Source organism: Eretmochelys imbricata, chromosome 1 (assembly GCF_965152235.1).
Source record: "Eretmochelys imbricata isolate rEreImb1 chromosome 1, rEreImb1.hap1, whole genome shotgun sequence".
NCBI lineage: Eukaryota > Metazoa > Chordata > Testudines > Cheloniidae > Eretmochelys > Eretmochelys imbricata.
The window spans coordinates 251975474-251992736 of record NC_135572.1 but is presented as its reverse complement, the minus strand read 5'-3'; the positions used below and the strand labels follow the sequence as shown (position 1 = coordinate 251992736).

Below are 17263 nucleotides of genomic sequence, written 5' to 3'. Positions count from 1 at the left end.
TCTGGAGAGAGCCGGGGCCCTGGGACACTGAGAAGGTGGGATGGGCTCTCATGGGCGGTGAGCCCAGCTGCCTGCCCTGCTCCTCAAATGCTGCGTGCTGTCTGGATCCCTCCTCCTCTAGCAGCAACTGTGGTTACTCTGGTAACCAGACTTTTTTGGTGTCCGGTCAGTGGTGCTGACTAAATGCTGCACAGATCCCCTTTTGAGCGGACTTTCTGGTCGAAAACCGGACACCTGGCAACCCTATTCATGGACTCTTAAGTTCCTGGTGCCATAGACAATTGACCAACAAGGAGGGCAGTAGTGCGAATCTATTTTAATTCACTTTTTGGAGCCAGTTGAATTGCATTACAGCACTGAATTACAAGACAAATTTATATTTCGGTTTTGTGGATTTGATCTGCAGTTCATTTATCTAGTGCCCAACACATGATGATCTGTGTTCTCATCTTGATTTTTATTTCTGGGGTTGCATCTTTTTTACCTGGGACATGCTACTTACCTTTAAATATTTTTCAAACAGTTTTCTATGGAAGGGTAACAAAGCATCTGCTGGGAGAGAGAACATTTCAGTTAGACATGTTGTAAAAACTTTCAGAGAAGGGCTGGGAAGGAAAGATTTTTTTTTTTCTACTTCACATTTTTGAGTTTTGTGTATCTTTTGTTTGTTCATACATGCTTTTTGTTTTTGTTTCTGTTATGTTATATAGTCTTATACCAGTGGCTAGAAGCAGATCGCCATGGCAAGAGCTCAGATACTGCAAACAGAACCTCAGGTAAAAAGGGAGTTTAAAAATCAGAACTCCATGCCCTCTGTGCCTTTTTTTTTTTTTAAATATTCTCCATCTTATAACTTCCCTTGAATCAACTCAAATTAAGGATCAAAATTAAATATTGCACCTTTAGTCTATAACTTAACTTGAATCAATGGCTATTTAAATTTTATTCTTTCCCTAAAGCTCTCTTGGCAGATATGCTTCTCTCTTAGAAGAGAAACTTAATTTCCCCTGAAGTCTAGTTGGTGGAAATCCTTTCATGTGTATATTAGATATATTTTGTCTGCTTAGTGACAGAATCTAAACAATTCTTTTATGTGAAGTTACTATATCAATAGATACTTTATCACAGATTCCAACTCTGCCTAATATGCAGGTATAAAGCAATGTTTTTGAGTGGTGTCTTTTCCCACTAATTCCTGCTACAGAGGCTCATATGGGTTGCTGGGTTTTTTTTGTTTGTTTTTTAAGATCTACATTGAAAAATGTGCTTCATTAGATTACAGGAAATAGCATGTTTGAGGTTAACAATTAAAAACTTTCCAGACAGAGTGGAGAGTCAGATGCCCTATCAAAGAGTCGCTTGTACTCACTCAACTAGGATGTTTACGTATTTCTATTAAAAATTGGAGAGCAAGTGTTGCACTGAATATACAACCCCACGTACACACAGGCATCCTGTTGAATAAATTCATTGTATATTTTTAATTTTAGTTCTAGAACTCTTTATCGTCTGCCGTAGCCCCATCTAAAACAACTACAAAGCAATAGTCTAACAGTAACCAGAGTATTTGATGGGAGAGGTGCCCTATAAGTATTCCTGAATATTGAATGGTTAATGGCATGTCCCTAAATATAACGTTAAGAAGCTATGCACTGCTGTTTTCAGCTACATCCGCTCAGTTCTAAAACCCAGCAATTAACAGCATAGTTGCTCCCTTTCTGAGCATTACTCTTCCCTGCTTCCGCCCTCCGTTCAGCATTCTGTGTACTTAACTTCTCATGTAATGTGATACAATTGTCCAGTAGACTTCGGTTCTAAAGTTCATTCTGCTGGGAGATAGCACAATCATTAGGACATGCTGAACCAATTTAATGAGAAATGACAGCTAACAAAGGTTGTCAGCATGATGTGCAGTATTGTGCACACTCCCAGTAGGTCTCTCTAAAGGAGTTAGAATATATTTTTATTTCAGTAGTCACGTTCCAGAATTTGTAATCAACTACACAGTTAAAATTCCTCAGGCTACAGGGTGTGGAATGAGGGGACTTTGCCAATTTAATATGCATCTATGTATGCCTCCTCTAGCTGTGATAGCTAACATTTAAATGTGTTTGTTTAAAATCCCAACACTCCTCGTTTTAGTTTGTGAGCAGTCACTCCAGAAATGAGACTGATCATGGATGACAGTCTAAAAACCTTTTGCCTTTCACCCAGGTAATTTTATCCTGCACCCTAAACGGACAATAATATTTTATGTAACAGCTTCATGGAGTCTACTTAACATTCTAAAATTAAATTAACACAGTTTCACTTTATTTAGCAGCAGCATTCATCACCTAGCCCCTCACTTGTAAATCTGAACTAAACTACATTTAGCAGAAAAAAATTAAAATTTTATTTGTTTTAAGCTAAAAATTGCAGCATTATAATTCTGATACAAGTATCACTAAGTAGAATTAAGTATCCATTTACAGTGGAACTTAATCGGACATATTATCATTTATTAAAATATGCGAGATACTATAAATATTAATCTGATGTATTAACCTAATAGTTCAAGGGCTTAATTTAGGGCTAGATGGCTAACCTTGCTAACCTTCGTCTGTGAGTTTGAAGTAAATGGAATCTGTTGTGGAATACTGTGCAATTAATAGCATCAGTATCTGGCTCCTGGTGATAAGAAGCTGGGTTCCATTTTAAAAGCCAGGCTCAAATATAGTACCTTCTGCTAATGACAGTTTAGAGATGTTCGCCTGAGAGATTCCAAAAAAATTTACATAATTCACTTAGTGCCTGAAAATACTGTCAAGGTAAAGTCTCTCTCCATGCTAGGTGTGACTCAGCAGTCCAATACCACCAATGGTGGGAGTTCCTATCATAAAGAGCATTTGTATTCAGATGGGTTTCAGAGTAACAGCCGTGTTAATCTGTATTCGCAAAAAGAAAAGGAGTACTTGTGGCACCTTAAAGACTAACCAATTTATTTGAACATAAGCTTTTGTGAGCTACAGCTCACTTCATCAGATGCTGATCCCTTCATGTTTGCCAAGAAGGTTCTGCCTGCTGTGACTTACCTTTCCCATTTTCTTTCCAGAGTGGATTTGATTATTCTTTCTGATTCTGTCATATCATTTGGGTGGGAGTTCCTTTTTGTAGGTTGATTAAATGATGACATTTCACCCTCACAACTAAGAGCTCTATTAGAAGGCACAATCCCAGACATGCTTCTGCTGTGCCCTCCTCAACTTAATTGAAGTTACTTATAAATGTCCTTGTTCAGTCTCTCTGGTGCCCCAGAACAGCCTTTTGTGGAGGGTGCAATGTTCTATGCTCTGCCTTGCAATTGATCAATCAATGAAAATGATTTTGGTGTGGCTTCTTGGCTGCTTCCTTCTGTCTTTCAATTCGTGGCTAAGAAAACTGTATTTTTTTTTGCTTTAAAAAAACAAAAACGTTATCCTAATAAATTGTAGGCATTGCAGACTTTTGATAAAGGTAAGTTTTATCTGTGCCATCCATTTTCCTGGGTCATATGGCCTCAGTCTTCAATTTCTGAACATTTCTATGGACACTGACTTTTTGAGAAACTGGGCTTTCATACACACAGATGGCTTCAAGAAGCTCAGGTTTTGGCAGCAAAAATGCTAGGCTTCTTCATCACTATCAACATGTAAACTCTATCTACTCCCTGAATAGACTGGTTAAAAAAATCCTGAGCTTTCATGATCCACTTGGTTTGGACAGAGGCAAATTAGTGTTACCCTTCTCACTAGCTTCTGATTATGTTGGACCATTGTGTGCTTCAGACTGTGGAAAGGAGAACTTAAAAAAAAAAAAACAAAAAACAAAAAAACCCTGTGGTTCATTTTTGCTGTTGAGTCCTTCAGAAGTTCATGCAAATCCTCAATGACAGAATCTCTTGGTTATTTCTGAAATAAAATTGATAGCTATATTTGTTCCCATTTGTTGGGTGGTGATGGTGGCTTGGTAAATCTTTTACCACCAGAGAAGGAAAGAATATGTGGTGTTCTGGCTTTTTGAAGGAGGAGCATTCTGCGATCATACCCTCCACCTTCAATGAAGGTCCTAGTGTGGCTCTTGCCAGCTGAGGTGTTGAATGTTGCAGTTTTGGACTCAATCAGTGCCGCTGTAAGCGTTGGCCAGAATAGGATTTGATAGTGACGCTAGGTGCCTCTACAATAAAAGCTGGGTCAATTGGATAAGGACCAGAGCTCAGATCTGTCTAGTAGGGAGTGCCTGAGGGAAATGAGTATTACACTACATACTGTATGTGTCAGATACCTTTAAGTAGATAAATAGACACACAGGAAGCCTTCTACCTGTAAAATGCCTTGATAAACTTAGGTACAAGGTGCTTCAGAAGAGCTGTGTATTGCTCTTTGTTCCAGGACTGGCAGATGTCAATGTATCAATCGTTAATTAACATAAACCTCTTAGCTACAGAATTGGGAGGTACGTAACTTCTAGTACAGAGGTGTATCTTCTGGAGATAAATCCAGCTCTGGCTCTGTTGATATGGTTAGCCATGTGTGGCCTTTTCTTGTAAGTGACAGATCCAATAGCCTTTTGAGGATGCTTCCGAGTTACTACTCTGAATCCAAGGAATTTACATATATGGTTCTGCAAGATGCAATGGATATTAAAACGGACACTTTCTGTAGCACAGATCGGAAACACTGTCACAGTGCAGAGAATGGGCTGAAGCTGGCAGATATCAGGACTATGTGAGGAAAAAGTAATCTGATCCTGGCTGTGTTAATAAATTGTGTGAGTATCAGTTTAATGTGGCTTCCCTTATTCACATGTTTTCATCCACATCTTCTAAAGGCTCACTCAATCAATGGCTCAAAAGTCTCTAATTCATTCTACTTGTGGCAAATTTCCTTTATAAAAACGTTTTATACTCTTTCATTGATGACTACTACAGGAAACACTCTATTAAATGTTAGACAACTTTCTCAAAAGATACAGGGACTGATCTTCGAGGTGCTATAGACCAGTAGCTCCCATTTTGAGTCAGTGGGAACTATAAACATCCAGTACCTCTGAAAATCATGTCCAAATTTTTTTTATTAAATTGGCATCATAATATGGTCTGTATCTTCTGAATGATTTGGAAATCCCAGTTCAGTAGGATTGCTAGTTGTTGTGACCACAGATCTATACAACTAAATAAGTTTCCATATTCATAACTAGTTTCCTCCAAGTATTACTGCTACTTGTAAGCCCAAAAGTTTCTTTCAGCTGGAACTTAATGCAACAGGAAGTTGTAAAACAGACTTCTGCTTGTGGAAAACTGCTGTGGCTCTGTCCTCCATATACCTTATCAGGACTAACAAGATGACCCAATGCAGCATCGTAACTGGGTATTTTAGCACCCGGCCAAGCAAACATATTTGCGTCCCTTCCTATTTTTTCCCCCATCATTTTTTTCCGCCCCATTTTCCCGCCCCTGCAACTTTGCGCCCTGAGCAGCTGCGCTACTCATCCCGCCCTGGTTACGGCCCAATAGGAGTGGGCGCCTTCCTTTCAATAGGCATAGCCAAATGCTGACCATGTGGGAGTCCATTCCTTATCAGTGAACTGAAAGCTTCAATACAAGATATCTACAGATTAGGACTAAACTCCGGGTTTGCTTAAGGTTCCTATGACACCCTGCTCCCTGGATTAGTTATTCTGCTAGTGATGTTTCCTCTCTGGTTCTTTTCTGTTTCTGAATGGAGACATTTTTCCAGGAGTTAGTTTCTTTGTATATTTTCCCCATCTTTCACTTGCTCTTCATTCTTGTCTGTCTGATGAAATGAAGCCATGTGGCTAGATGCAGCATCACCTCTGCTGGAGGTATTTAGTGCATTGGACAGATGGGATGAAGGGACCTACAAGTGGCTACAGATGTAAAAAAAGTACATTTTTCATTCTCAAGTAGTTACTGTCAAATGTACTACTAAATCTCGGAGACTATGATTCCAGTGTACTAATAAGTCTCTGCCAGCAGGAGACTGTCGTCTGTCACCTTTGTTGATGGACATGGCTGTAGCCTATCTTGTTGAATCAGTTTCTTTTTGTTTGTTTGTTTTTTATTATAATCAGTCATCCCCTCATCATCGTGGTGTTTTGTTCTACCACCATTTCTTTCTTTTGGGGACTAGTTTTGTCACCCAAATTGTCTGCAAAGGACTGATTCTATCACCTGTACTCCCGCTCATTAGTACCTCATTCCGCAAGTAGTCTGGTTAGTTTCAGTGGGATTACTTTTGTGTAAAGTATTACTAAATATGAGTCAAACTGGCAGTATAAGACCCATTGCAAACAATTCATTCTACAGGTTTCAGAGTAGCAGCCATGTTAGTCTGTATTCGCAAAAAGAAAAGGAGTACTTATGGCACCTTAGAGACTAACCAATTTATTTGAGCATAAGCTTTCGTGAGCTACAGCTCACTTCATCGGATGCAATAATGAGAGCCCAATGGCAGACTACCTGGCTCCAGTCAACAGCCATCACAACCAGAACTCTTTCCTCACCTGTAAATGTGACTGCTTCATCTGTCACACTTACATCTTCTAAGGCTTTTTGTACACAAGTGCAGTAAATGCAAAACAAAAACTCAAGTGAAAACCTTAATTTCACATTTTTCATTGGAGATCTTGTTTTTCATGGCAAACAGTCAATTTTGTTTGCCTTGAAAGTGCTAATGAAAATAATGGAGCAGTACTGATTAACTACTCAGGGTACTTAGATGCCACTCTGAGTGTACTAGAAATGCCATTTGTCTCTGGCACACTCTTAGAAATAGGAACTTTCTGTGGAATAATGCTCATCCACATTTTTAAAATCACTCTGACAGCCCTTCCCCTCTGCATGAGCCAATTATGACTCCATGATTCTCTGCCTATCCCCTGGGACCACTCCCATTGCTTTCCCTGAGAAGTCACTGTGTCAAGGGTGGGGGGAGAGGGAGTTGTAGGAGCTGGCTATGCCAACTCTATTTGCTGGAAATCCCCCATGTTGGAGGGATTTCAAGCTAGGTGTTTGTTCCTTTTGTGCTGCCAGTGTGAGGCAAATGCAGAACAGGTGCCTCTGCCCATGCAAAGTGGTTGAGTGGCGGCAGAGCTATTTGAGAGTTGGCAGCCACCCTTGGGCCAGTTTCATCAAATCTGCAAAAACTTTAAGTGGCTGCTTTGCAATCTAGAATCCTGTCTTGACATATAACTTACACCTCGAATGCTGCATGTTGGAAGAGCTTTTTATTATATGTATAATTTTTAGCTACTTTCCCTTTTAACATTATTTCTTTAAGCTGATTCTACACCATTGTTTTAAGATAGGTCATTAAGTAGTTAATATTTTAACCCCAGTTCTGTTCTGGAGATTCATGTATGGGCTGTCTTAATTATTTAAACATGTTTCTTTCCTTGATCCATCTTAAAGGTTCCTTGTACCCTTATTCTTTTTGTTAATTAAATTTCTGTTAGTCTGAGAGAGGCTCCTTAGTATGAATCTTAGCTCTGGTCTACACTACGAGTTTAGGTCAAATTTAGCAGCATTAGATCTATTTAATCCTGCACCCGTCCGCACGACGAAGCCATTTTTGTCAACTTAAAGGGCTCTTAAAATCTATTTCTGTACTCCTCCCTGGTGAGGGGATTAGCGCTGAAATTGACATCACCGGGTTGAATTTGGGGTCGTGTGGACGCAATTTGACAGTATTGACAGAGCCTCTGAGCCATCCCAGAGTGCTCCATTGTGACCGCTCTGGACAGCACTTTCAACTCAGATGCACTAGCCAGGTATACAGGAAAAGCACTGGGAACTTTTGAATTTCATTTCGTGATTGGCCAGTGTGGCAAACTCCTCAGCAGAGGTAACTGTGCAGAGCTCATAGCACAGGTGGCCGTGTGGTCCCAGAATCACAAAAGAGCTCCAGCATGGACCAAACGGGAGGTACTGGATCTGATCGCTGTATGGGGAGACGAATCCGTGCTATCAGAACTCCGTTCCAAAAGATGAAATGCCAATACATTTGAAAAAATATCCAAGGGCATGATGGACAGAGGCTATAACAGGGACTTGCAGCAGTGCCACGTGAAAATTAAGGAGCTCAGGCAAGCCGACCAAAAAACCAAAGAGGCAAACGGCCACTCCAGGTCAGAGCCCCAGATATGCCACTTCTATGGTGAGCTGCATGTAATTGTAGGGGGTGTCCCTACCACTACCCCACCCCTGTCCGTGGACACCTGCAAGGGGGGAGTCTCACGCAATAGGGATGAGGATTTTGGGGACAAGGAAGAGGAGGAGGATAGTGCACAACAGGCAAGCGGAGAAAATTCTCCCCAACAGCCAGGAGCTGTTTATCACCCTGGAGCCAATACCCTCCCAACCCTTCCAAGGCGGGCTCCTGGACCATGAAGCCGGAGAAGGCACCTCTGGTGAGTGTACCTTTTAAAATACTATACATGGTTTAAAAGCAAGCGTGTTTAATGATTAATTTGCCCTGAAGACTTGGATGCATTTGTGGTCAGTACAGCTACTGGAAAAGTCTGTTAACGTGTCTGAGGATAGAGTGGAAATCCTCCAGGGACACTATTAAGGGGACATTCAGAGGTGGCCATTCCTGCTGGGCTGTTTGCCTCTGGCTGAAAAGAAATCATCCCCGCTTTTAGCCATGCAGTGGGAGGGGCCCATTCACACTGAGCTGTTCGCATTTGGCTGGCAGGGATCTTCCCTGATACTAGTCATGCGGTGGGAGGAAGAGGTGAAGCGATCATCCCAGAGAATTGGGTGGGGAGTAGGGGCGGGCATTAGTTGGGTTTGTGCTGCACGTTAACCTGAAAACCGCAGCCCTTCCTTTTAAATGGCCAACCCAACGGGTGCTTGGTATGGGAAAGGAGGGCACTGCTGTCTGAAACCATTCTGACATGTTATAAAGATTGTGGCTTACCATGGCTGCCTGCAAACTGAATTCTGTTGCCCAGCCCAGAACCAAACCGGCAGGCCCTCCATATAAGAGGCAAAATGCGACCTTATACCGAAAGCACACATGCTATGTAATGTTAACAGCTTGGTTCACTGTGAAAGTCCACCCATTGTTCTCTAAAATGTCTTTTTTTTTTTTTTAAATACTACTCTCTCTTTTTTCCCCTCCCGCAGCTGTAATTGTTTTAACGCTCCCCCTATCATCTCCGTCCCAGAGGCTAGCGCAAATAAGAAAGCGAAAAAACCGCACTCACGATGAAGTGCTCTCTGAGCTCATGCAGTCCTCCCGCATTGAAAGAGCTCAGCAGAATGTGTGGAGGCAGACAATTGCAAAGTCCAGGAAAGCAGAAAATGAACACGAGGACAGGACGGACGAGCAAGATGAGAGGTGGTGGCAGCATGATGAGAGGAGGCAGGGTGCAATGCTGAGGCTACTGGGGGATCAAACTGATATGCTCTGGTGTCTGGTGAAGCTGCATGAAAGGCAGCAGGAGCACAGACCACTGCTGCAGCCTCTGTGTAACCACGCGCCCTCCTCCCCAAGTTCCATAGCCTCCTCACCCAGATGCCCAAGAACGCGGGGTGGGGGCCCTCCGGACACCCAACCACTCCACCCCAGAGGACTGCCCAAGCAACAGAAGGCTGGCATTTGATAAGTTTTGAAGTGCAGTGTGGCCTTGTCCTTCCCTCCTCCCCTCATTCACCACCCCACCCAGTGCTTCCTTCCTCCCCCACCCCTCCCAGGCTCCCAGGAATTAATAAAGAATGCATGGTTTTGAAACAACAATGACTTTATTGCCCCTGCAAGCGGTGATCGAAGGGGCTGCGTGTAATCAGCGGCCAGGTGATTTGCCTCAACCTCCCACCCCACCATAAACATCTCCCCCTTACTCTCTCAAAGATTGTGGAGCACCCAGCAAGCAGCAATAGCAATGGGAATGTTGGTTTCGCTGAGGTCTAACCAAGTCTGTAAACTGTGCCAGCGACCCTTTAAACGTCCAAATGCACACTCCACCACCAGTCTGCACTTGCTCAGCCTATAGTTGAACAGCTCCTGACTACTGTCCAGGGTGCCTGTGTACGGCTTCATGAGCCAGGGCATTAAGGGGTAGGCTGGGTCCCCAAGGATCACTATAGGTATTTCAACATCCCCAACAGTTATTTTCTGGTCTGGTAAGTAAATCCCTTCCTGCAGCCGTTCAAACAGACCAGAGTTCCTGAAGACGCGAGCATCATGTACCTTTCCCGGCAATCCCATGTGGATGTTGGTGAAATGTCCCTTGTGATCCACCACTGCTTGCAGCACCATTGAAAAGTACCCTTGCGGTTTACATACTGGCTGCCAAGGTGGTCTGGTCCCAAGACAGGGATATGCGTTCCGTCTATCACCACCACAGTTAGGGAATCCTATTGCAGCAAAGCCATCCACTATGACCTGCACATTTCCCAGAGTCACTACCCTTGATAGCAGCAGCTCAATGATTGCGTTGGCTACATGGATCACAGCAGCCCCCACAGTAGATTTGCCCACTCCAAATTGATTCCCAACTGACCGGTAGCTGTCTGGCATTGCAAGCTTCCAGAGGGCTATCGCCACTTGTTTGTGAACTGTGAGGGCTGCTCTCATCTTGGTATTCTGGCGCTTCAGGGCGGGGGAAAGCAAGTCACAAAGTTCCATGAAAGTGCCCTTACGCATGCGAAAGTTTCGCAGCCACTGGGAATTATCCCAGACCCGCAACACTATGCGGGCCCACCAGTCTGTGCTTGTTTCCAGGGCCCAGGATTGGCATTCCACGGCATGAACCTGCCCCATTGCCGCCAGGATGTCCAAATTGCCGGGGCCTGTACTTTGAGAGAAGTCTTTGTCCATGTCCTCATCACTCTCATCACCATGCTGCCGTCACCTCCTCGCCTGCTTTTGCAGGTTCTGGTTCTGCACATACTGCAGGATAATGCACGAGGTGTTTACAATGCTCATAACTGCTGCGGTGATCTGAGCGGGCTCCATGCTTGCCGTGGTATTGTGTCTGCAGGAGAGCAGAGTTGCAGCGGTAGCAGTGGCTGATGACAGATGCCACGAAAACAGATATTCATAGAGAACGACGAGAGGACCTGCAAGGTGGATTCAGGAGAGCAGAGTTGCAGCAGAAGCGGTGGAGGACGACAGTTAGCACCGCACACATTTCCCGTGGGGGAACACATGTACCCGGGAGCTCATGACAGACCACATGGAAAAATTTGCTATTGAGACAATAGCCGCAGAACAGAGTTGCAGCAAAAGCGGTGGATGACGACGTTAGCAGTCCTACTACACCATCTGCTGAAAGTAGTATGGTGCCCGCACGGGAAAAAGGCACAAAATGATTGTCTGCTGTTGCTTTCATGGAGGGAGGGGCAACTGATGACATATACCCAAAACCACCCACTATAATGCTTTTGCCCCATCAGGCATTGGGAGCTTAATCCAGAATTCCAGTGGGTGGCAGAGACTGCTGGAACTGTGGGATAGCTACCCACAGTGCACCACTCTGTAAGTCGATGCTAGCCACGGTAGTGAGGATGCACTCCATTGATTTAATGCGCTTAGTGTGGACATACGCAATAGACTGTGTAAAATTTCTAAAAATCGACTTCTGTAAGATTCACCTAATTTCATAGTGTATACATACCCTTAAATACCTATCTTCAGAGAATCACTTTATGTAAATAGTTCTCTGAATGTCAAAATATCACAGGACAAATACTGGTTGTCAGGTATACCTTGGAAAATGTTCACTCTGCTGCTGCATAGTGCATTGATTGCAAAGGACCAAATAAACTCCATTTGGGGGGTGGGGAGAGTGTTCATACAGATTATATGCCTCAAGGTGTACAGGGTGCAGACCTGATTATTGTTGTACCAGAAAGCTTTAAGCTGAATGTAACTCTTTAGCTGTTTATGGGAATCTTTTACCTGGGTAACTTCTCATCCTCTCTGATAATGAATTTGAGCACCCAAGTCTTAAATCTAGATTATACTATCACAGTCCACAATGCCTTTGGAAAAGTCTAAGTGAAAGTAAGTAACTCCATGTTTTCATTGCTCTTGTAGGAATAGATAGTCTCCAGTAGAGCTGGCTGAAATTAAAAAAAAATTTTCATCCAAAAAATTTACATTTTTCCAAAACCAAGCTTTTTTCATGGAAAAACATACTGTGCATTTCCCCCCGTATTTAAAAACAAACTTACAAAAACAGGTTTTTGTGAAACAAAACATTTAACTTTCAGTAACTTTTTGATATTTTTGATAAATATTTTGAAAATATTGAAAAACTTCAAGATGAGTCTGTTTTTGAAGGCTTTGGAATTTAAACAACTTAAAAACCTATACTTTTTTCATTTTTCTTTCAGCCCTTGTCTCCCAGATAAGAGATTAAATAGAATATTTACCTCAATATCAAATGTTGAATGTTCATAGAATCCTAGAAATATAGGGCTGCAAGGAACCTTGAGAAGCCATCAAATCCAGCCCCTTGTGCTGAGGCAGGACCAAATAAAGCTAGACCATCCCTGACAGGTGTTTGTCAAACCTGTTCTTAAAAACGTCCAATAATGGGGATTCCACAACCTCCCTTGGAAATGTATTCGAGGACTTAACTGTTCTTTATAATTAGAAAGCTTTTCCTAGTATATAACCTAAATCTTGCTTGCTGCAGATTATAAACCTATTACTTGTTGTCCTGCCTTCAGGGGACACAGAGAACAACTGATCACTGTCTTCTTTATAATAGCCCTTAACATATTTGAAGACTGTTTATCAGGTTCCTCCTCAGCCGTCTTTTCTCAAACTAAATGTGTCCAGTTTTTTTAACCTCTTTTTCGTAGGTCAGGTTTTTGAAATGTTTTTTATAATTTTTGTTGCTCTCCTCTGGGCTGTCTCCAGTTTATCCACACCTATCCAGAATTGGTCACAGTATTCCCGCTGAGGCCTCACCAGTGGCGAGTAGAGCAGGACAACTACCTCTTGTCTTACATGTGATATCCCTGTTAATACACCCCAGAATGATAACCTTTTTCACAATGGCATCACATTGTTGACACGCATTCAGTTTGTGATCCACTATAACCCCCAGGTCCTTTTCAGCAGTACTACCACCTAGCCTAGGGGTTGGCAACCTTTGGCACCCAGCCTGTCGGGTAAAGCCGCTGGCAGGTCGGGCCAGTTTGTTTATCTGGAGCTTCCACAGGCACGGAGCCCTGCAGCTCCCACTGGCCACGGTTCACCGTTCCTGGCTAATGGGAGCTGCGGGAAGTGGTGCAGGCAGAGTGGTGTGCTAGCCACTGCTTCCCACAGCTCCCATTGGCTGGGAACAGCAAACTGCAGCCAGTAGGAGCTGCGGACGCTCCAGATAAACAAATCAGCCCGGCCCACCAGGGCTTTACCCTGACGGGCTGGGTGCCAAAGGTTGCCGACCCAGACCTAGCCAGTTATTTCCCATTTTGTAGTTGTGCATTTGATTTTTTTTTTCTTCCGAAGTGAAGTACTTTGGCATTCAATAAAGACAAGTGCATCTTCTTGAATTCAGACTAATTCTCCAGTTTGTCAGTCATTTTGAATTCTAATCCTGTCCTCCACGGTGCTTGCAACCCCTCCCAACTTGGTGCCATCTGCAAATTTTATGAACATACTCTACTCCATTATCCAAGTCATTTAATGAAAATATTGAATAGTACCAAACCCAGGACTGAGCCTTGCAAAATATCACTAGATGTGACCTCCCAGGTTAACAGCGAACCATTGATAACTACTTTTTTAAGTAATCTTTCAACCAGTTGTGTACTCACTTTATAGTAATTTTGTCAAGATCATATTTCCCTAGTTTGCTTTCTGGGAATGTCATGTGGGACTTTCTGAAAATCAGTTACGTGCCAAAATATGGATTTAGGAGCTCAACTTTTTAGGCTTTTAACTTTTAAAATCTTCAAGAGCTAGGGCTAAAAATGAGAAACGCTTTGGAAGAGTTGAAAATTTCATCTGGGAAATCAGTGCTAATTTCCTCAATCATTTTCTTAATTTGTTTGATTGGTTAATTATCTGACTACAGGTATATTAATCATATTTCTGTAATGAATTAATCTTTTTTGATTCAGGAAGAAGGGAGTTTGTGGCATTAGACCTTTGACCTGATGTCGAGTTTGAGAGAGCTCTCCTGGAACTGTAATTCATAGATCTAAACAAATCTTATTTAGATGGAATTTTGTTGCTTACACAATAGCTTTCCCTGATGCTCTGCTATAACTCCACTGGCAACTACGGCATGACACTTATTTTATTTGTAGTCTGTTAATTTGGCTAGATTTTACTAATTTACTAGAGGTTTAACTTCAATTTTGATATTGATACGTATGGAAACTATCGCAAAATCTGTCACTCTGAAGTTCGACATGTAGGAAATAAAGGCTTGATCTTTGTGTCACTTGTGTGTTGATAGGAAAAATCCTTTAAATCGATCCCTGAGTAATTTTAATAGCCTTAAGGTGCACACACTTTTCTCAATAGCAAGAGGAACTCAAGTGAATTGTTTTTTAGTGCTTTAGTAATAACTGTCAGGTCTTACTAAAATAGCTGTAAAAGATTGTAGGTTCAGCTGTCTTGAGGTTTTTCTTCAACAAACTCAGTTAGTAATTCTAAAAACTCTAATACAATTTGAATTCAAGGCAATAAATACTGAGTTATGTATTATGTTTGCATGTGCTATTTTTTTTCTTGTAATACAAGTCTTGATCCAAGATAATGAAGGTAAGGTTTGAGTCTCCCATTCAAAATCTCTTCTGCTTCTCTTAAAGAAGTGAGCCTATTAAAATGAATATACACTCTACTTTTTCCATAACTGTGATCATTCAATTGCAAAATAAAATGGCACAGACAAGTTATCTTGAAATGACTTTATTTCTGATAAGCTGTTGCTTCCTAATCTCTTCCAGGAGAGAACTTTGATCAGAGCCCCTTAAGAAGAACTTTCAAGTCCAAAGTTCTGGCACACTATCCTCAGAATATAGAGTGGAACCCCTTTGATCAAGATGCAGTGAACATGGTATGTATGCTGACTTTCTTCACAACCTCTGTTTCCTGATGACTATATTTAACTCTGGAACAGTCCTCTCATTTGTTAAAACAGCACAGATAATATGGAGAATGCTGGGCAACAAAGAGTTTGAGAAGTAACTTGCTAAAGATGCAAAAACTAATAGTCAGAATTTTTTTTAAGTACTTCAGAAGCAAGAAGCCTGCCAAACAGGCAGTGGGGCCCGTACATGACAAAGGTGCTAAAGGAGCACTTAAGGAAGTCAAGGCCATGGAAGAGAAGCTAAATGGGGGATGGGGGGGGGGGTGTTTTTTGCATTGGTCTTCACTGCAGAGGATGTTGGGGAGACATCCCAAAAGAATAGCTTTGACGCTGCACAGTACTTCAGATTTGTTACCAACACTGATGTGTCAACAGAAGAAGTTTAGAACAAATGGATACATTAAACAGTAATAAGTCACCAGGACCAGATGGTATTCACCCAAGAATTCTGAAGGAACTCAAATATGAAATTGTAGAACCCCCTAACTGTCCTATGTAACTTGTTGCTGAAATAACCCTCTGTATCTGATGACTGGAAAGTAGCTAATGTAACATCAATTTTTAAAAAGGGCTCCAGAGGCAATCTGGAGACTGGTAAGCCTAACTTCAGTATCAGGCAAATTGGTAGAAACTGTAGTAAAGAACAGAATTATCAAACACCTAAATAAACATGATTTTTTGGGGAAGAGTCAACACTGCTTTTGTAAAGGAAAATCATGCCTCACCAATCTATTAGCATTCTTTGAGGGGGTCAACAAACATGTGAATGAGGGTGATAGTGTACTTGGATTTTTGGAAAGCCTTAGACAAGGACCCTCACCAAAGACTCCTAAGAAAACTAAGTAGTCATGGGATAACTGGGAACGTCCTCTCATGGATCAGTAACAGGTTAAAAGAGAAAACAAAGGGTAGGAATAAGTGGTCAGATTTCACAATGGAAAAAGGTAAATATTAGGGTCCCCCAAAGATGTGTACTGGGACCAGTGCTGTCCAACATAATCATAAATTATCTAGAAAATGGGTAAACAGTGAAGTGGAAAAGTTTTTATAGATGATACAAAATTATTCAAGATAGTAAGTCCAAAGGTGACTGCAAGGAGTTACAAAGGGATCTCACAAAACTGGGCAACAAAGTGGCAGATGAAATTCAACATTGATAAGTGCAAAGCAATGCACACTGTAAAAAATAGTCCGAACTATATATACAAAACAGTGAGTTCTATATTAGCTGTTACCACTCAAAAAATAGATCTTGGAGTCCATTGTGCCTAATACTTTGGAAGCGTCAGCTCAGTGTGCAGCCTCAAAATGGCTAACAGAACGTTGGGAACCATTAGGAAAGGGATAGAAATAAGATACAAGTCAACATTCAACGTTCATTTTTTCTTGAGACTATCTCAAGATTAAGAGGGATCATTGAAAATTCCCCAAATAATTTGGTACTCCAAGGACCTCTCCACGGTGATCAAAGCTCTGTAAGATTCTGTTGGTAAAGACTTCATATAGAAATGGGCTTTGATAAGAACTAAGAGTTTGTTTTTATTTGAAGCAAGCTTTCCTGTGAAAAGATGCTTCCTTCTGTTTTAAAAATAGGCACAATCTATAAGGCAACCCCTGCTTCTGTAAACTCTTTCAAGCATACTTAGCCTATAGTGTGTCATAGTCTGTAACTTTCCTGCAAAGTACTCAAGGAGTAGGGAAGATGAACAGTAAGAACATGTTCTCCCTCAAAACACGTTACCATAAAAACCTAGAGAGATCAGGGGACAACCCTTAGGAAATAAGAGTACTTTACTGTTAAGAGTAATTGTGGTGAATTAAGTTGCCATCAAATGTCAGTTTACCTTTTTATAGATGGGTTGTAGGGTGGCAGAAAATGGCTGTAACTTGGGCTCTGTGAGGCTGGATGTTGGAAAGTCAGAATCTGTCAAGCAGTATCCTGAAGAGATGTGTATAATTAACTCTTTTATTGTTCCCTACTGGTATTGTTTGTGCCTGCTAAAGTTTAGCTTCTGGAATGCTACTAGTAGCAGCAATTGTGCATTCCTCTATTTGCTTCCTCCCATACCTCCTCCCTGTCTTTTGGAAAGTAACTTAACGTGTGAGTACCGTGGTAGCAGTATTGCCAACGCCAGCCATTCAAAACCCATGAGTGAGGCTA

The 17263-nt window shown here is 41.8% G+C and overlaps 1 protein-coding gene across 2 annotated transcripts in view; it reads left to right on the top strand.

The window, feature by feature from the left end:
- Positions 1-17263, top strand: part of DENND5B (DENN domain containing 5B) — a 170191-nt gene that overhangs the window by 72381 nt on the left and 80547 nt on the right. The window contains exons 2-3 of one of the 2 annotated variants that reach the window (XM_077807514.1): positions 711-776; positions 14960-15069. In XM_077807514.1, coding sequence (XP_077663640.1) covers positions 711-776; positions 14960-15069 — 176 coding nt within the window. The remainder of the gene's footprint in view (positions 1-710; positions 777-14959; positions 15070-17263) is intronic. The other variant, XM_077807515.1, reaches the window with a different exon arrangement.